The sequence below is a fragment of the Sus scrofa genome, chromosome X, assembly GCF_054392235.1.
Source record: "Sus scrofa isolate SSC_HxYL_T2T_F1_AM1 chromosome X, Sscrofa_HxYL_maternal_Yorkshire_Landrace_v2.0, whole genome shotgun sequence".
NCBI lineage: Eukaryota > Metazoa > Chordata > Mammalia > Artiodactyla > Suidae > Sus > Sus scrofa.
This window is the reverse complement of record NC_139401.1, coordinates 135,556,984-135,577,905: the sequence shown is the minus strand read 5'-3', so window position 1 is coordinate 135,577,905 and position 20,922 is coordinate 135,556,984. Positions and strand designations below refer to the sequence as shown.

The 20,922-nt window shown below is 49.2% G+C and overlaps 1 protein-coding gene across 1 annotated transcript in view; it reads left to right on the top strand.

Moving 5' to 3' along the window:
• The first annotated feature begins 2,687 nt into the window (after positions 1-2,687).
• Positions 2,688-20,922, top strand: part of F8 (coagulation factor VIII) — an 85,634-nt gene continuing 67,399 nt past the window's right edge. Inside the window, 3 exon segments of the mRNA NM_214167.3 lie at positions 2,688-3,035; positions 12,747-12,868; positions 19,485-19,607. Of these exon segments, the coding sequence (NP_999332.3) occupies positions 2,890-3,035; positions 12,747-12,868; positions 19,485-19,607 (391 nt within the window). The 5' untranslated portion in view covers positions 2,688-2,889.

Here is a 20,922-nt window from a genome sequence, read left to right as displayed (position 1 = left end):
CCATTTCTTATAAAAAAAAAAAAAGAGCTTGCTTGCCGGCGGCTGCCCGCCCACCGCTAAACTACACCTCTAGCTGCTGCTCCACCCCAGTTCGTGGCAACTTCACCATCCCCAAAATCTCGCTGTTATTCTGAACGGCTCTCTCCCAATCTCTCTCTCTCAGCCCGCAAATGCAATTCCTTAGTAACCAGCATCAGGGCCAGCTTCAGCTTCACAGTGAATCCAGCCATTTTCACCCCTCCACTGCTACCGTCCTAGTCCCAAATCGCTGCTAGGATTCTCCGTTAACAGGTCGACCTGCTCCGACACTCCCACTGCTGAAGTCTATTCTCTCAGATGTGTCCAGAAAGCTCAGGACCCTCCTCTAACTCAGAACTCTTCCGTGGCTCCCCACAGCCCTCAAGGTAGAAGGCAGAAGCCTTTGCTGAGACATCACCTTCTCAGTGAGACTTTGCATGACGATCCTCATTTAAAATTGCAACTGGAGTTCCCTTTGTGGCTCAAAGGAAACCTACCCGACTAGTATCCACGAGTACGGGGTTCGAACCCTGGCCTCGCTCAGTGGGTTAAAGATCCGGTATTGCCATGAGCTGTGGTGTAGGTCGCAGAAGTGGCTGGGATCTGGTGTTGCTGTAGCTGTGGTGTAGGCCTGCAGCTGTAGCTCGGATTCGACCCCTAGCCTGGGAACTTCCATATGCGGTAAGTGTGGCCCTAAAAAGCAAAAAAATAAAATAAAATTGCAACCTGGTACACCCCTCCTTTCCCTTCCTTCTACTTTTGTTCCTCTTGTGCAGAGCCCTTATTTGCATCTAACACACATAAGTTACTCAAGTATTACAGGTATTGCTTATTGTCTCTCAGTTGTTTACATTTTTCACTGCTGTGCACCAGTGCCTAGGACAGCATCGGGCTAGGCCAAATGTGTGGTTGTGTACTCTTTGGCAAACCATTTAACCTCTCTGCCCCTCAGATGATTCATCTGTGCTCACTTGGCAGTCTCGTTGTGAGGGTTAAATTACATAAGGTGTAAAGCATCCAACGGAGAATCATCACTCGGGGTTGTGACTATCTGTCTACCTTTGTCTCCCCGCCTGCACCATGACTCCCAGAAAGCAGGAACTGGGTTTTATTCATCTCTGAAGCATGGGAGGATGGTGTAAGGGTGGGGAGCATGACTTCTGGAGCCAACTCAAATGGGTTTGAGTGCTACAAACTGTGTGACTACAACCAAGTTGGCTAACCTCTCTGTGCTTTGGTTTCATCAATCACCTATGCAATGAAGACAAGAATTCCAGCTGCATTCGAAAAGCGCTTAGAACAGAGCCTGGAGTATATTACATGCCAGCTATTATCCAGCCAAACTGGTACCTGGCAGAGAGAACGTCTCAGCAAATGTTTAATCAAAGGGGCTTCTTCCTGATTGTTTGCAAGCTGGCCCACACCTTGCCAGCTGCTCCCAAACACGTTCTTATCCATGCAGAAATGGACTCTCATTGATAACGTTCCTTGAAGAAACCCTGGTCAAGATCCCTGTTAGCTCCTATACTTTGGAGCCCTTGGGGAGGCTCTCGCTCCTCCTAATATACCTTCAACTGAGCAGCGTCTCTGCTTAAGCTCAGCATGGCTACATTTTCATGTAAAAAGATAGAGTCTGTACCTGAGCCGAGTGTAAACCACCTTAAGAAGCATCAGGTTACAACAGTGCGAGAGAAGAGTTCCCGGCGTGGCTCAACGGTTAGTGAACCCGATGGCATCCATGAGGACACGGGTTCCATCCCTGGCCTCGCTCAGTGGGTGAAGGATCCGGCACTGCCATGAGCTGTGGTATGGGTCGCAGATGCAGCTCGGATCCCGTGTCGCTGTGGCTGTGGTGGAGGCCGGCGGCTACAGCTGCAATTGGACCCCTGGCCTGGGAACCTGCGTATGCCACTGATGCGGCTCTAAAAAGACAAAAAAGACCAAAAAAGACAGTGGAGGAGAAGTACATTTATGCTGCGTCGCTCATACATACATTAAGCTGCTCTGTAGGAAAATGAAGCCAAGAGGGATCTCGGGGTGCCAGAGGTCCCAGAGCTTGCGGTGCACGCGCGGCGGCACACGTTTGAGCTCATGGACCGGGGTTGCGCCGAGACTGGCAGGAGGCGTGGGGGTGGAAACGCGTGGCGATCTGGGCAAAGGCGTTTCTGGTGCTAAGGTCCCGGTACAAGAGTGTGCTTGGAACATCAAGGAAGAGCAAGAGGCCCGAGGGAGACGAGACCTCGGAGGTCGGGGAGAGGGCTGTGGAGGTCAGGGAGAATTCTCTAGGCCATGGAGAAAACGAAGACCTCCCTCGAGGCAAGCCAGAAGCCAGCGCAGGCTCCGGGCGAAGAGGTGACAGGATGTGCTTCGCGGTTTTAAAGATCCTTCGGCGATGTCTGTGTGAGGGCGGGAGAGAGTGAGGCTTACTCAGGCTGGCGCAGGTGGATTCCAGAATCTTCAACAACGTCCTTAGCGTCTCTTGCTGCTGCTACTACTAAGAACGAGCTGGACCGTGCTGGGCACATGGATACGGGTTGGAGGCCAACGTCCTTCCTTTCGTTAAAGGCTTTGGGCACAGCAGCATTCTGCAGAGGTGAACGGGTTAAGCTTTAGCTCAGCCTCCCTTTTCCTATTCGCTTCTTCCTGTGGCCGTTTCTCACCGCCCCAGAGGAAGCCATCCTCTCTGCTACTGCTTCGTGCTAATGCTGCTGTCACATGCAGCCAGTAAAGTTCCCTAAAATCCTTTGTGAAAAATTTGGGGCTTTTCACGAAATCAGAAAAAGTTTACCTTTTCTCCCGGGAGTCAAAAATAGCTTAGAGAAGAATTCATCTTTCATTTCTCCAGCTGGACATTTTTGATCAGTAAGAGTCATGCAGCTAGAGCTCTCCACCTGTGTCTTTCTGTGTCTCTTGCCACTCGGCTTTAGTGCCATCAGGAGATACTACCTGGGCGCAGTGGAACTGTCCTGGGACTACCGGCAAAGTGAACTCCTCCGTGAGCTGCACGTGGACACCAGGTAAAGAAAGGCGTGTCTAGAGGGTCTGATCAGGACTGTGGGGGTGAGACTCTGGCTGGAGGAAGGTGCAGACATCAGGTTAGGATGGCTGTGAGGCCACTTAAGCCCCCCTGAAAAGAGCCCTTCCAGGTAAGGCACACATGCATCTGTGCTATCAGCACAAATGCTGATTGCCAGTCCTTTCCATAGATCTCACCTATTTACCGAATTTTTTTTTCTGTTTTGTCCATTGCTTCTCTTTGTCACGTGCTGTCACTCTGGAAGCTAGAGGGTAGAGAGAAGGCAAAGAGGCAAGGAGCATAAGAGACAGCTCAAAACCTGTCTGCAGTCACATCTCCATTCTTATACTCTGTGGAAGGATGTGTGTCTCTTTACTTCTCTTAAAAATTGTATGTCCAAGCAGTTTCTCAGTGTTATTGGTTTTGTCAGGAACCATCTTTTGTTGTCATTTCTGCTTTTGCTTTCATCAATTCATTTCTTCTTCCTAATTTCCTTCTTGGTTCATTTGTTGATTTGATTACCGTGGCTCTATAGTATCTTCTGAGGTCTGCTAAGTGAAATCTCAATCCTCACTGCTCTTTCCTGTACCTTTCTCACCATTTTTTTTTTTTTTTTGGTCTTTTCTAGGGCTGCACCCGAGGCATATGGAGGTTCCCAGGCTAGGGGTCCACACCGCAGCCACAGCAACATGGGATCCAAGACAGGTCTGAGACCTACACCACAGCTCGCGGCAATGCCAGATCCATAACCCATCGAGTGAGGCCAGGGATTAAACCTGCAACCTCATGGTTCCTAGTCGGATTTGTTAACCACTGAGCCATGACAGGAACTCCCCTTTCTTACCATTTCTTAGGCATTTTATTCTCCCATGTAAAAATGTTAAAATGTTTTTCTGATTAAAAAAAGCCAAACCCAGAATTCCCATTGTGGTTCAGTGGGTTAAGAAGCCGACATAGTGTCTGTGAGGATACAGGTTCGGTGCCTGGTCTTGCTCAGCGGGTTAAGTATCCGGCCTTGCCACAAGCTGCACTGTAGCTCATAGATACAGCTTGGATCTGGTGTTGCTGTGGCTGTGGTGTAGGCCAGCAGCTGCAGCTCCAATCTGGCCCCTAGCCTGGGAACTTCCATATGCTGCAGGTGTGGCCATAAAAAGAAAAGAGTTAAAAAAAGAAAAAAAAAGAGCCAAGCCCTGTTGCGATTCTATTTGGAATAGCATTAAATTTATACATTAATTGTATTACTATAATAAATGTAACTTCTTTATTGTGACATTTAGCCCTATGCATTTTATAGATGTGTTGCTATTGTTAATCAGATGTTTTCTCCGATGGTCTCGATTTTAAGTACCAGAACTGAGAAAAGCTATTGGTTTGTGTTTATTCATCTTGAATTTAGCTACCTTACCAAAATCGCATATAAACTGTAATCATTTTACACAAGAGTCGGTATGAGTACTGAATCATATTCAAAATGAGCAAAATGAGACACATTCTAGCTCTTTCCCAATGTTTATAACCAATTATTTCTTCTCTTATTTTACTTGAAAGAGTCGTGTAATAGTTTGCTTTTTAGAATAACATTTGCTGGGTTGTGTGTTTGTGTGTGTGAATGTGGTTGTTTGGTGGTTTTTGTTTGTGTGTGTGCTCATTTTGCCTCATCCGAGGCCAGGGGTCAAACCTGTGCCTTAATAGTGACACTGCTGGATCCTTGACTCCTGCTGTTCCTTTCCGATAAGCGGTCTTTGTTCCTTCTATTCCCATTTGCCGAAGCATTTGCATTGGAAATGGCTTCGCAGCAATCTGGCAGGCGAGGAATTTTCTTACTTCGTGTGTGGAGGACAAATCAACTCTGTCAGTAGACTTCCTGACGTCGAACCCCCTTTCATTCTTGGAGTACAGCCTAGCGTTCAGACACATTGATTATTGCCGGGGTTTATGTGCTAATGTTTCTTTATATACTGTGTGCCTTTATTATGGGGATTGATCTATAGCTTTATATTTAATTGAAGTATATTTGATTTGCAATATTGTGTTGGTTTCAAGCGTAAGGCATAGTGTTTCAGTATTTTGCATATTATATTCCATTAAAGATTATTACAAGATAATGGCTCTAACTCCTGGTGCTATACTATGTAGCCTTGTTGCTTATCTATTTATGTAGTTTGTAGCTGTTAATCCCTGATTTGTCCCTCCCCTGCCCTTTGGTAAGTTTGTTTGCTGTGTCTGTGAGTCTGTTTCTGTTTTGTAACTAAGTTCACTTGTATCAATTTTTAAGATTCTGCATAGAAGTGCTATCATACAGTATTTGTCTTTCTCTGACTTATTTCACTAAGTATAATATTCTCGAGGTCCCTTGCTGCAAATGGCATTATTTCGTTCTGTTTTATGGCTGAGCAGTATTCCGTGGTATATATGTACCACATCTTCTGAATCCAATCGTCTGTCGGTGGACACTTAGGTTGTTTCCGTGTCTTGGCTGTTGCAAAGAGTGCTCCTATGAACACCGAAGTGCATGTATCTTTTCAAATTAGGGTTTTCATTTTTCTGGATATATGCCTTTATTTTTTCACTATTGTTATTAGATTTTTTTTTTTTTGTCTTTTTGTTGTTTGTCGTTTGTTGTTTGTTGTTGTTGTTGTTGTTGCTATTTCTTGGGCCGATCCTGCGGCATATGGAGGTTCCCAGGCCAAGGGTTGAATCGGAGCTGTAGCCACCAGCCTACGCCAGAGCCACAGCAACTCGGGATCCGAGCCGCATCTGCAACCTACACCACAGCTCACGGCAACGCCGGATCGTTAACCCACTGAGCAAGGGCAGGGACCGAACCCGCAACCTCATGGTTCCTAGTCGGATTCGTTAACCACTGCGCCACGACGGGAACTCCCAGATTTTGGTATTAAGGTTTTATTGGCTTTATCAAATGAATTAGTGAGTGCTCTGTCTTTTCCTAGTGCCTAGAATAGCGCAAATAACATTACATTATCTATTATTTTATTTTTTCTTTTCTTCTTTTTTTGTCTTTTTGTCTCTTTAGGGCCACACCTGAGGCATATGGAGGTTCCCAGGCTAGGGGTCCAATTGGAGCTGTAGCCACTGACCTGCACCACCGCCACAGCAACGCGGGATCCGAGCTGCGGCTTCAACCGACACCGCAGCTCAGGGCAACGCCGGATCCTTCACCCACTGATCGAGGCCAGGGATCTGTCTAACCCATGTCCTCATGGATGCTGGTCGGGTTCGTTAACCACTGAGCCACGATGGGAACTCCAAGACCATCTATTGTTTTAAAGTTAGACAAGACTCACCTATGAAGCCATGTGGTCCAAGTGACATATGCAGTCTCTTTTACGTTAATTGGTCAAATCAGATTTCAACTTATTTTTGGAGTCAGCTTTAATAATTTTATACCTTTCCAGGAAATCATTTCCTTTATTTTTTCAATTTTGTAGCCACTGTGTTTCATATAGTGCTCTATCATGATTCTTTTACTCCGCATTATCTCTAATTATGTGTCCTTTCTCATTCTCTTTTTTGTTTTTAACTTTTTATTTATTTTTTCTTTTTAAAAAAATTTATTATAGTTGATTTACAATATTCTGCCAATGTCTGCTGTACGGCAAAGTGACCCAGTTATATATATCTATGTATACACACCTTCCTTTTCTCACATTATCCTCCGTCATGTTCCATCACAAGTGACTGGATATAGTTCCCGGTGCTGTACAGTGGGACCTCATTGCTTATCCACTGCAAATGCAATAGTTTGCATCTACTAACCCCAAACTCCCAGTCCATCCCACTCCCTCCCACTTCCTCCCACTCCCCCTTGGCCACCACAAGTCTGTTCTCCAAGTCCATGAGTTTCTTTTCTTTGGAAAGTTTCATTTGTGCCATATTTTATATTGCAAATATAAGTGATATCAGATGGTATTTGTCTTTCTCTTTCTGACTTCCTTCACTTCGTATGAGAGTCTCTAGTTCCATCCATGTTGCTGCAAATGGTATTATTTTGTTCTTTTTGATGGCTGAGTAGTATTCCATTGTGTATATATACCACATCTTCCAAATTCATTCATCTGTCGGTGGACATTTGGGTTGTTTCCCTGTCGTGGCTATTGTGAATAGTGCTGCAGTGAACATACAGGTACCTGTGTCCTTTTCTAGGAAAGTTTTGTCTGGATATATGCCCAAGAGTGGGACTGATGGGTCCTATGGTAGTTCTATATTTAGTTTTCTGATATACCTCCATACTATGCTCCACAGTGGTTGTACCAATTTATATTCCCACCAACAGTGCAGGAGGGTTCCCTTTTCTCCACACCCTCTCCAGCAATTGTTATTTGCCGACTTCTTAATGATGGCCATTCTGCTTTCTCATTCTTAAATTCCTAAATCTTTGCTATGTATCTTGTATCCATGAACAAGTTTACCAGGCATTTGTCTATTTGGCTGTTGGTGGTCTTTTCAAATAATAAGCTTTTGGCTTTTTTGTTCTTCCAAGTGGTTTTTTATACTTATTTTCAGATTTAATCTTTATCAATGATCTCTTCTTAGTTTCTCTTGGCTTGTCCTGCTATATTTTTCTAATATCTGGGGAAAGCAATATATCCTTTTCTTTGTCTTTTGTCCTTTGCTTTTAATATGAAAGGATTACATTTGTCCCTGAGAACAACTTTTCCATATCCCAAGGGTTATGTTATGAAGAGTTTTCTTTTCATCGTTCTCAGTACAATTTGTAATATCCTCTTCAATTTCATTTAGAAGCCTGATTTTGGAGTTCCCATTGTGGCTTAGCAGGTTAAGAACCTGACAAGTATCCATGAGGGTGAGGGTTTGATCCCTGGCCTCGTTCAGTGGGTTAAGGATCCGGCATTGTCGTGAGCTGTGGTGTAGGCCAGCAGCTGTAGCTCTGATTTGACCCCTAGCCTGGGAACCTCCATATGCCATGGATGTGGCCTTAAAAAAAAAAAAAAAAAAAAGAAGCCTAATCTTTTTAATCTCACTTGTTATTTGCTTTTCAACTTATATTTTTGATGCTTGGATCAACGTTGAGTATCCTATTTGTGTCCTATTGCTGTGTAACAAATTACCTCCAACTTAGCTTGCAACAACACTTACCTAATAGTTCACAGTTTTCGTGGGTCAGAAATCCAGTGCCTTCGACCAGGTGCTCTGCTCAGGATCATATGAGGCCCGAATCAAGGTGCTGGCAGGGCTCCCTGCTGGAGGCTCTGGCCGGGGCAGGGCGTGGAGGGGGAGTCCACTTCCAGGCTCCTTTGCAGTTTCATTCCTTCTTTCTGTTTCCACCCTCCATTTTCAAGCCCCTTTCATGCTTCGGGTCTGTTTGACTCCCACTCCCACGGCTCCTTTCCCTTCTGTTCTGCCTCCCTCTTCCACCTTGAGGAACCTTCGTGATCACATTCGACCCACTCAGATATTTCAGGAGGCGCTCCCCCTCTCAAGATCAGCAGATTAGCAACCTTAATTCCATCTGCTCCTGCAGCCTGTGGAGGTCCCCAGACCCAGGGTCAAATCGGAGCTGTAGCCGCCGGCCTACACCACAGCCACAGCAATGCCAGATCCGAGCTGCGTCTGCGACCTACACCACAGCTCAGGGCAACGCCGGATCCTTAGCCCACGGAGCAAGGCCAGGGATCGAACCCGCAACCTCATGGTTCCTAGTCAGATTCATTAACCACTGAGCCATGATGGGAACTCCAGAAACCCACAGATTTTAAATGTATAGTTGGACAAATGCATACAAGTTACATAACACTGCCCGAATCAACATGCGGGACCTGTACATCAACGCTCTTTCAGCTTTTCACTGGGTCTCTCTACCCTGACCTGGCACCAGGCAGCAAGATTCTTTCTGGAATTACAGATTTGCTTTTGACTTTTCAAGATTTTCATATCAGTGGATTCATTCAGTTTCTGGCTTTCCTTTTTTTTTTTTTCTTTTTGGCCATACTGATGGAATGTGGCAGTTCCTGGGCCAGGGATCAAACTGCAGTGCCAATGCCAGATCCTCAACCCACTGTGCCACAGGGGAACTCCTCAGTATCTGGCTTTTTATCCTCAGCATCATGATTTGGAAATTCACCGAGGTTGTTGCATAAAGTTGTTCTGTCCTTTTTATTGCTGATTATTGCTCCGCTATGGGCATATATCCCACTGTGTAATGACCATTGTCTTTTCACCGCCACGGGGACCTTTGGATCGTTTCTAGGGGCTAATATAAATAAGCCTTCTATGAACAGTCCTGGAAAAGTTATTGTGCAGCCATCTGTTTCCACTTATCCTAGCTAAATATCTAGAAGTGAAATTGCTGGGCCATGTGGAAACGCATGTTTAATCTTATAGCATGTATTGTACCATTTTATGCTCTTGCCAGCAGTGCATGAAAGTGCCATGTGCAGCACATACTAGACAGCTAAACATGCTGAGCATCCTTCCATGTGTAATTGGTCATTCCTGTATCTTTAATGACATGTTTATTCAAATCTGTGGTCCATTTTTGTTTTATTTATTTATTTAATTGGGGGGGGTGCTTCACCCACGGCATATGCAGAAATTCCCAGGCCAGGCAGGGATCAAACCTGCGCCATAGCAATGACCTCATGAATTCACTGTGCCACAAGGGAACTCCCTCTTTGGCCCTTTTGAAAATTGGGTTATCTTGAGAATTCTTTTTGTCGTTTCTCCCAGAAGAAGTTTTCATTTTGATGAACTCCAGTTTATCTATTTTTTTCTGCTGGTTTCTTGTGCTTTTGCTGTCATACCTCAAAAGCCATTGGCAAATCCAAAGTCACGGAGATTTACATCTGTATTTTCTTCTAAGGGTTTTACAGGTTTTGCTCTTATGTCGAATTCTTTGATCCTAAAGGTGGCCAGTGGCCTGGTAGCTAAATGAACCATTAGCTAATTAGATCACTTAAAAAATAAATGAACAATTGGCCCTTTAACCGTTAACATGGCCCTTATTGAAAATTAATGCTGAGATAGTTGTGCTGACTCCATTGCGTGCTTTGTGTTATAGCGTTCGCCCAGCATGCAGGCTGATGTATATAGGGAACAGTCGTCTGAGTGTAAAGTTGAATTGAATGGAGAAAATGACTTATTTGTTATCTTGCTTTCTGCTGTTTCATAGTCGGTCACATGTACTTACCAGGAAAAGGTTGATAGCATTTTTATTTTGATGATACCATTTTATAGTCTAGATTATTTTGATAGTGATTAACAGGATAAGCTGACTCTGGACACATCCTGACAACCCCTGCCAAGGTTTGAAATAAACATCTGGGAAAATTCAGTTTTATATTATCTATTCCTGCAGCTGCTCAACTTCTAAGCAGGGGTCAGGGAGTATAATAGGTTTCCCCATTGGTTTTAGATAAAATGTGAACGAACTGTTCAGGTCAAGGACTTTGTTGCCAAATATATTTGGCAAAATTTAATCCATCAAATCCCCAGGGAATTACACAAACAAAACCCCCACATAAATTAGGAAGGAGTAAAACCTATGAACCTAGGAACATTTTGTCACTTACTGCACAGATTACCCTGAAACTGAGACATGAATCACGTCCCACTTGACGAGGGCCTGGGCTTTCTGCTACTCTGGCTCACAATCTTGTTCTTTTATCTAGCTTTGGGTTTTCACTGTTTCCTCAGTGGGAGAAAAAAGTCTTTCCGGGTGCTCATGTCCTATTCATTCTCTGTTCTTCCGAGCTCTCGAGCTAGTAAACAATTTTCATGTATCTTATATTTTCACTTAAGTCCAAAAGTGAAAGCACTGTGCTAGTGTATATGTCACAACACCTATCTCTGGACATGGGTTTGAGTCTTAGAAACCAGGGGAGGAATTCCCATCCTAGCTCAGTGGTTAACGAATCCGACTAGGAACCATGAGGCTGTGGGTTGGATCCCTGGCCTCGCTCAGTGGGTTAAGGATCCGGCGTTGCCGTGAGCTGTGGTGTAAGTCACAGATGCGGCTTGGATCCTGCGTTGCTGTGGCCCTGGCGTAGGCTGGTGGCTACAGCTCCGATTAGACCCCTAACCAGGGAACCTCCATGTGCCACGGGAGCAGCCCAAGAAATGGCAAAAAGACAAAAAAAAAAAAAAAAAAAAAAAGCTGATACAATCCCTGGGAACCCTCGCTATGGGGTCCATGCCACCATGGCCACTAGCCCACATCTCGCCAGCGCCATGTGAGGCTGGCTAATGTCAATTGTCGTTCACTTTGTCTATGTTACTGTTTCGAACATTTTCCACAGTAGATCCTCTCTGGATGACATGAACATATGGCAGAAAGATCTTTTTATTATAACCACTCACTAGTATTCCTTTGCCCCAGACGTCTTCTAGCCGTTTTCCCTCTAGGCCCCAGCCAAGCCATTTTCTGCTGTCCATTAGTCTGTATATATTTGAAACTTGGGCCATTTCTCCTTCTACTCAAAGTGAACAACCAGGAGTTCCCCTCATGGCTCAGTGGTTAACGAATCAGACCAGGAACCATGAGGTTGCAGGTTCGATCCCTGCCCTTGCTCAGTGGGTGAAGGATCCAGCGTTGCTGTGAGCTGGGGTGTAGGTCACAGACAGGGCTCGGATCCCGCGTGGCTGTGGCTGTGATGTAGGCTGGCAGCTGTAGCTCTGATTCGACCCCTAGCCTGGAAACCTCCAAATGCCACAGGAGCGGCCCAAGAAATGGCAAAAAGACAAACAACCAACATTTGGCCCATTGGGGGATTTGCATTCAGCATTAAACCCACCACGGGAGGGTGCATATCAACCTGACCCATCTGTCAATAAGGCTCAGGCTTTTTTCTCCCTGAGCAGCTGGCCATCGGGGTCCCCCACGTGGCTGTGGGGTGACTTGAGGTCCAGGGGGCAGGGCAGCAAGAGTGGACGAGAGGGGCCTCTGACCATCTGCTCCTGCAGCCTACTTGTGGCCTGTGGTCGGTGCATGGAGCCCTTTTCCTGGGAGAGCCTCCCGATTGGCCCACTGGCCGCTGGGCCTCAGCCGGTCCGGAGAGGCCGGTGGCCGGGCCTGGCCTCGCAGGCAGGGCCGCTCCCGCACGTGCTCGCTCGGGTGCCCGGGCCGCCCCGCGCCGCAGCGCCCCGCCGCCGGGCGCGGTGGGGAGCTCTCCGCAGGCCGGCCCGGGTTCGCGGCGCGTGCGTCCCTCTGCCGCCCGCAGCCTGGGCTGCGCGGGGACCGGTGCCGCGCTCTCCGGGTCCCCCCCCGCCCCCGCCCCGGCCCGACCGCCCCGTGCTGGCGGGCCAGGCCCCGGCCCCCTGCGGGCCGCCTGGGCTGCGGCTCTCGGCCTGGCCCTCGACGCCGGCCGGGGCTCGCAGACCTCCTTCCGCGGGCGCCGTCTGCCCGCGGCCTCGGCCTGGGTCCCCGCGGCTGGCGCTCGGGCCGGAGCGGCTCGGACGGACGCACGGGTCTGGGCCCCCGCCTCCCCGGGGCGCCGGGGGCGCAGCTCGGGCGCCGCCCGGCCGCCCTCCGGGCGGCGTCGCATCTCCGGGCTGCGGAGGACCGGGCCCCCCGCCCCCGCTCCCTTGGCGGCGAAGCCCCGGGCGGGCGCGCCGTCGGCCTCCGGCCGTGGAAGGCGGTGCTGCGCTGAGCACGTCCGCGCCCTCGGGGACGGCGTGTCCGCGAGCGCGATTGGACCTGACTGAGAGCAAATGAATGACTTTTCCTTCTCTTCAGATTTCCTGCTACAGCGCCAGGAGCTCTTCCGTTGGGCCCGTCAGTCCTGTACAAAAAGACTGTGTTCGTAGAGTTCACGGATCAACTTTTCAGCGTTGCCAGGCCCAGGCCACCATGGATGGGTAATGTAAACCAAACTTTCATGAGTGCCTAAGCTCCGCTTGTATCGTTTAGATGTGAGGGTTTCTTTTGAAAGCACTTGGGGCATCAAGCTGTAGCCGCGGAGACTTCAGGAGCCCAGGAGATACTGACTAGTGCCTGATTTTTACCAGGAGCGACTTTCAAGGTCAGCGTCCTGGCGCATCGCCTGATCGCATCGTAAGGAGGGGAGCTGTTTCAGAAGCTCACTGCACTGCCCCTGTCAGGCGTGCGGCCAGGGCGGTCACAGGACAACACTTGCCTCAAGACCCTGCCTGAGAGAAAAGACCTATGTCATTGTATTTTCAGAAGCAGAATCTGAGAGGAGAGATAAAGTGACAGTTAGAGAGGTATGCCCATGCCAGGAGGATGTCCCCATACTGAGAGGGAGAGTCACTGAGGAACTCATGTGGGTTCTCTAAGAAAGAAAGATCCAGATTTCGGCATGTGCCACATCCAGGGGGGCCAAAGGCGCATGGCCACGGAAAGATCAAGAAAGATCTTGTCCCCACGCCTCTTGTCCCACCAGCTCCAACCTGAGGCAGCTGCAGAGGCAGTGAATTAGGAGAGGAAGCAGAGAAAGCAGTGAAGCTGCAAACTACCTTCTGGAATTGCAGAGCTGCGAGGATCAGGACTGAGCTGGAGAAGGAAGGGCACATCAAAACCGGGTGTTAGACCGCACTGGCCGGACTTACTGCTGCCTAAAAATGGCAGTTAATGTGTGAACGTTACTGGAAGAAACTTGAAATTGTTCAAAATACAAGAAAGGGAGATTCCCTATACGATGAAAAACTACAAAAAATAAACCTATTTCATATGTTCATTCCATTGAATCCAGCCCACTCAATAAACCATGTGCAGGCAGCTTATGCTGAGTATGCCCATAAGTCGGAAGTCTCGAGTTCCTCTTAATTTTCTGTGCCATGACCTGACTACCGCCCACTTGCTCAAACCAAACTCACAGGAGCCATTGCTGACTTCTCTCTCTCTCTCTGTCTCTCTCTCTCTAATATGCAACTCACCAACAAGTCTTATCGACTTATTGATCTGAAATAAATAGACCACCAGATGGTTCTCAGAAAAGATGGGCTTATCAGGACCAGCAGGGAGTTGCAGTTTTGGATCTGCATGTCGTGTCTCTGTGGTTGGCCAGATGAGAACAAGTCCGCACACAGCAAGGGGAGAGGAAGCGGGGAGGGCGCTAGTGAACAAAGAGCTTGTCCTTGGCTGTGTCCTTGGGGGGAAGGTGGGGCGCTCTCTTCCTGTTGGGCTCCACTGTTGTCTCGGGGCGCCAGAGTTCCCTCTTCTAGTCTCCCAGCTGGAGTTAATTGACGGTCCTGTTGATTTATTTATTTTTACATTTTCTCCTTTTGATCAAGATCTTTCTCTGAAAGATCAAGCGTCAGGTTTTCTATTTTCAGCAGCTTTTTGTTTCAGGAGGGACTTTTCCTGGGTGTACTGTCTCCCGTTGGAGGGCAAGTACACAGACTGGAGACCTAGGGAGGTCACAGGCGAGTGACAGGGAGGGGTGGGAGGGAGAACTCTCAGGCAGTTTTGACTTCAACACCATATGTTATCAAGATCACAGACAATGGGGAACGTCCGAAGCACTGTGTCATCACCAAAGGTTTGGCAACAAACTTCCAACAGCCCTGGCTTGGATACCTGGGGAAAACGGTCTCATCAGATGTCGTCTGCTTCCATTCTGGGAAATCTTTATGTTCGATCTCGGAGAGACATTACCGAGTGATGGCTTGGAGCGAGATCTTAATTCTCTGCTCAGGAATGGAACCTGGGCAGCCCAGGTGAAAATCAGGAATCTTGGCCCCTAGGCGAGCTGGAGGCCTGTTGAAAGCAAGAATGTTTCAAGGAGGCAAAGGCTGGACAAACAGGTAAAGTTTCTTGTTAGAGACACAGCACAGCCTGTGGGAGAGCACCCGGAGAAGGGTCTGTTTGTCTAAGGCAGAAGCAAAGCAGGAACACACACCCAGAGGAGCGGCCTGAGCGGTGCTTTAAGTCACTTGCACGGGGCAGGCCTTCTGGGCCTTTGTTTTCCTTTGGCCAGTTATCTTGCCTCGTCTTTGGCACCTGACCAGCCCAGGGCCCTCCCCCGCCTGCCTGTGCTTCTTTTGGCCCAGACGGATTCGAAAGCAAGGCGTGGCGGGAAGCTTATCTGGACCTCTTAGGGCCTGGCGCCCCCTCCCTTTCGGACCCGGAGGGGTCTCTGTGGCCCTGAGCGGAGGCAGGAGGTGGCCTCTTTGTTCCTCTGCCCGAGCAGGGCTCGGCCCCTCTTTTGATCGTGTCGTTACCCCTGTTTCACAGGTTCACAGAGGACGAGTACCCCGTGTGTGCCTTGTGCGGGTGTTATTTCCAGCCTCAAGTACAGACAGGCGGCTGCTTGTAAATGTTTGTCCTGGAGCCCACCTGTCTCCTGCCTTGCTTTCAGGTCACCAAGCGATGTGCAGGTGTGTGACCTGAACGTACAAGTCTAGTCCTTGGAGTTTGGCAGCATAAGGGGCGCCCTCCGGTGAGGTTAGGGAGAGTGCCTCGGAGCTGCCTTTCCAACAGACGAAATGTCTGCTCTGTAGGGTGTGATGCCTCAAGTGTCTCCTGAAAGCACATTGTGCCAAAACCGCTCTACCAAAACATGGTTATTTTAATAGAAGCCGTTTGGTCTTTGCAATATTGGGACGTTGCCCCTTTTGTCAGTTGTGGGTTAAAAGAAGCAAAAGCCAAGTGCGTTGGGCTTCCTGTCACTCTCAAAGGGTGAGAGTTTTTGAGTTCCAAAAGGGCTGGGTCTGAGATTCAGAAGAACAAACAGCAATTCTTTTGGCCTAATGCCTCTGCACATTTTTCCAGTTGAATCTTTGGTGGTGGTTGTTGTTGTTGCACCCATGGCACGTGGAAGTTCCCAGACCAGGGATAGAACCTGCACCACGGCAGCGACCTGAGCCCCTGCAGTGACAATGCCGGGGCCTTAACCCCCTGAGCCATAAAGGAACTCCTCCAGTTGACTCTGAGTAACGCCATCCACGTGTTCGACTAAAGCAGGTGGTGGAGAGAGGTGTGAAGTGTGCGAAAACTGGCCAAACAGCCGGGACTTGGCAGAGCACCTGGCCAGTATAATGGGTTCCCCAGTGACATTCGAGAGGAGCTACAAAAGACGGCTGCAGTCCAGTGTGCAAGCCTGCAGACCATGATGAGAACATGTTTCTACCCATCCGATGGAAGAGGTTTTATGAAATCCATTTGCCAGCCTTCAAATGGTTCACAAGGCGGTTTCAGACGCCTGGGAGTCGTACAGCCCGCCTTCCCCGAGCCGTATGGCTGTTTCCCTCCCGATATTGCTATTCATTCGTGGAGACGCTCATTTCCTCAGCAACCCAGGCGGTGGTTTCCTGTGTGTACAGCGGTGAAGAGAGGGCGTTTGGGAGCCTCGGGAAGACCGGGCTGTTTTTTGGCTTTCTCTGTTTATCCAGCCAGCAGCGGTTGCATTTCCAATCTTGTCTTTCCTTTCCTGAGGCCAATTGCTGGAGCTGCACAGGAAGAGAGCATCCACCTGCTGGAGCTTTTAGCCTGAAAGGGACATAAGGTGCCAAAGGAAGGTGGCAGTGTGCCCACGCCCCTTCCATATCTGGGACATCTGAGATCCGAACAAGGGCCCAAAGAAGTACCTCCGGATGGACTTCCTGCTGCCCCGAGTTTCCCCAAACCCTGACCTTAGCGCCCGCTAAGGGAGGTTTTCACAGGCCGATGGTTCCTGTCAAAACTGAAGTCCGAATTTCTCTCTTAGGGCCAAACTCTGGATGTTTTCCTAAACGATACCCCATGCCGGGCGGACCTTAAGCAGCGAGCATGTGAACGAGCTGTTCAAAGTCAGAGAAACCAGGTTCCGATCGAGTGACCGTATGAAATTGCTCAGCAGATCGGTGAAAACCTTCAGGTGTCCAGGAGCATCTGACTGTGGCTCGCAGTTGAGCTTCAGTCCAGGACTGTTAGAGATGAAGAGGCTTAATATTCAAGGGACAGGTGGTGACGAGTTCGGGGGAAAAGGCAGTGGAGAGAGTGGCAGAGGAAAGGGGAGGTCGTGTGAGAGAGGGAGGGGGGCTGAGGGTGTCGAGGGGGCGGAGGAAGTGGTTCTGGAGGCGGAACCCGACAACCCCGACGACCCCGTCTAGGGAGAAGAGCCTGAGGCGTCGGGAGCCCTTTATCTGTCTTTCGTCCTCCGTTTGCCGCACTAAATCTCAAAATTCGGTTTTGCCGGGACACGATTGGAGACTCCTGGTAACATTGCGAAGCCTCCCAATACCAAACGACATGAGCATTCCACTCAGTTCTGGAAATGTTTGCACTGTTGTGGTCCAGCTTGGTTTTAAGGAAATGAAGTGTGGGTACTTCCAAAGTCCTCCATCCTGGCCGGTGACGTTCTAAACTGCTTTTGGTCAGGTTGGCACATTTAGTTAGAAGTGTGCCTAAGAGCAAGGGGGTCACCCTAAGATGCCTCCGTAACTGGGACCCATTTCCTCGAGGGCTTTCCTCTCAAGGACAGTTTTCAATCAGCTCAGACAGCTCATGGCACAAATGGATCAATTCAAACAGCTTACAAGCCAATCCTCGCCAGTCCTGAAAATGAAAACACCTCTGATGCAAACCCAGCCAGAACCCAGACTGGGACTTGAACTCATGGTCTTTTTAATTAGAGTCACTCAGCTGGCGCCTGGACTCACTGAAGCTCGGGTTCTTTGGGTCTCAGCACAGACAGAATTCAGCGGGAGACAAAGTGATAGGCAAGGAATACATTTATTAAGCTAGGACGCTCGTGAGAGATGCAAGCGGGCAGGCCAAAAAGAAGAAGCCCTGCCCGGAGAATTAAGTGGGCTACAGTTTTATAATCCAAGGAAAGTGGAAGAAGGGGGAAGACCGCCTTCTTGCTCGTTGTCCTTCGAGGGGACAGCAGGCTTCATGTCCATCCGATAAGAGAGTATTTGACCCTGTGAGGTCAGACTAGGACTGACCTGCGCTTATTCAGACCCGCCGACGGGCAGAGGCTGAAATTTGTGGAACCATCTCAGGTTTCTGCATAACACGGGTCTGCACCTCAGGATCATTATCTCGCTGAACTTGAACGCTCGCTTCATTTTATCTTTCCCTTAGTGACCTGAGTGAGGCCCATCTCGTGCTTTGCTTTATGGTTTTGTGGTCAGGCGCGCCTGCTTCATGCGGATGCTGTCTTGAGCGACGGTTCGCTCCCAGTGGTCTCCCAGAGCCCCCTCGCTTTCCCTCGCCCTCCGTGGTCCCCCACGGGGACGTCTCCAGCCACCTGGGTGACTAGCCTGCTCCCTCCCTATCCCCCCCAAGGGAACCGCTTGGTCTTGGAGGAGCCAGACCAAAGGCCTTTTCTTGTAGCCAGGCTGCAAGAAGACAGCCCTTTCAAAGGAACGGGCTGCAGCCTGGGCCTGCCCGGGGCGACCGAAGCAGACCCTCTCGGCTGGCATTTTCAGCCAGACATTTTCTGCCCACTTTGGTGCAAGTAATGAAATGTCACGATCGGACCAAAGTGCCGGGCAAATACTCCCGTACAGAACAAGGTCTTTACCAGGACATTGAAACTTGAGGATAGGTCCTGAATAAAGCCTGGAGAGCTTCAAACGCGATCCCGGGGAGGCCTCTACCTTCTGCCTGCGGGGTTGGTGAGAAAGCAGAGCAACAATGGCTCGGGCGCCCCCCCCCCCCCCGCCCCACTGTTTGCTCTGGTTCCTTCGAGGGCGAGGAAAGGGCTGACCTGCAGCAATGAGATGGGCAGATGCTTCTCTAGCAAAGATGGCTTTATGTGGGATCTGCAACCATGGCGAGCCCCTCCCACCCCCCACCCCCACCCCCCCCAAGCCCCTGCAGGGCCAGGGAGGGAGCAGCTTTTACAGGGAAAGGAAGAGGGGAGGGCGCTGGGAAACAGAGGCCAGCGCTTGTCACCGTCTGGTCCTTCCAGGAAAGAACGCAGCCTTTCTTCTTCCTGTCCCACCTGCTATCCCCACAGGGTGGGACAGCGCCCCCTTCTGCTCTCCCAAGTCGATTTAATCGAAGCTTCTCTTTATTAATTTTTTTACACCCTTCCTCCCAAACAAGTCCCAAATCTGCTTGCTTCTTGTAACTTCGCAATTCATCCAAACTCATGTGGCCTGTAACATCCTACTGCGCTCTTGCTCATTCACTTTGCTTCAGCCGCATGTGAATTTACCATATTTAAATTACTCTCTACCTCCTGCCTCATCATTTTCTACCATCTTCATTTACAGCATTTGTAACAAGCTGATTGGTTCTCGTTTATGTATTTACATGTTTAATGTCAACGAGCTCATCTCTAGGACCTGGGACCGTCCCCGGAAAGGAGCAGGAGCTCAACGATAAGCTTAAGAAAGAAATGCCTTGAGTGCATTGCCAGAAATCTAGCCTCAGAACAGTCGTGGGGCTGAGCGGTTGTAGCAGCCTGTGCATTCACTCAGCAGCTCCTGTGTTTCATGGGTCATCACAGGGGCGGGCGCTCCCCCGAGACGTCCAGCCTCCCTTTGGTGATGGCGTTCGGGGCCCATCTCATCCCTGCAGGTCTGCTGGGTCCTACCATCCAGGCTGAGGTTTACGACACGGTGGTCGTTACCCTGAAGAACATGGCTTCTCATCCCGTTAGTCTTCACGCTGTCGGCGTCTCCTTCTGGAAATCTTCCGAAGGTGAGTCAGAGGCTCTCCTACTGCCCCAGGGATGGAGGACCACTGGCGATGAGGTCTTACGACGGGGGACTCTTGGAGTCAGGATTCAACGCAAGGCCCATCTCACGCAGCCACGGAGGGGAGGGCGTGTCGCCATAGTCTATGTCGATGCGACAGACTGGGTCGCTGCTATGGCCAAAAAATAATAATAAATAAATTACATCAGTTGCACAGTGCTGACTTTCTGAGGCCGGGAAGACCTGAACTGGCGGAAGGTGACAGGCAGGAGGGGCAGGTGATGTAGAGGAAAAGCATCCCAAGCACTGACTATCATCTGGCAGGCTGTTTCCATGAGGCGTATCCACTTGGAAGCTTCTAGAACGAATCTAGGGGTATTTTACAGAGGCCAGGCTTCCCACACTTCTGTAGCTGGGAGCTGGTGACTCTCTTGCACCTTAACTCTGGGGAATCCTGGGAAAATAGACTATCTAATCTCTCACACATACGTCTGCGGTGGTTTTGCCCAGAAACAACACAGTGAGCCCACGGCCTAACCCCCGTGTGAGCTACGGTCCTGTCACGAGCCTGTGTACTTACATGTCATGGTCCGCAAGCTCCGGGCCTTCTTAGACCAGCCTGGGCCCCGGATGTAAGTTAAATCCATAACGACGGTGAGAATCAGTTCGTATCCTTGTTGACCTTTCTGATATCCTTACGTAAAGTGTCTGATCGAATGCTTACATTTTTTCCTGACGAAAAAAATGAGTTATCATCTTTTTCTTATTGATTTGTGGAGGAACTTTATATAATCTTAGTACAAATCCTTTGACAGATATAAATATTTGCATAACAGCAGAAGTTCCCTGGTGGCTCGGCGGGTTAAGGACCTGGCATTGTCACTGCTGTGGCTCACATTGCAGCTATGGTATGGGTTTTATCCCTGGCCTTGGAATTTCCATGTGCCAAAGGAGTGGCCAAAAGATAAAAAATTAAAGCGTATGATGTATATGCCAAGATATCTAGTTCCCCTGCAGTGTCTGTCACAGGACCCAGAAGAGGAGTGAAAAGCAGGTGGGTGGAAATTTCAGGTTTGGTCATAAGCTGAAAATGGAAACCCATTACTAGAGAAATGGTTTTGATTTCTTCCCTGGAGGAGTGGGGTTCTAAAACGCCAGCCTAGCCTGCAAGTAGGTCCATAAAATGAGGCTCTGAGTAGAACTAAGATGATGTTGGCCACGACCTGCAACCCTTTGAGGGAGGCACGAAAGACAGCGTGGGGGAATACGCCATAAGAGGGGCTGGCCCAAAGCTGCCGAGCAGAGATCCGCAAGAGAAA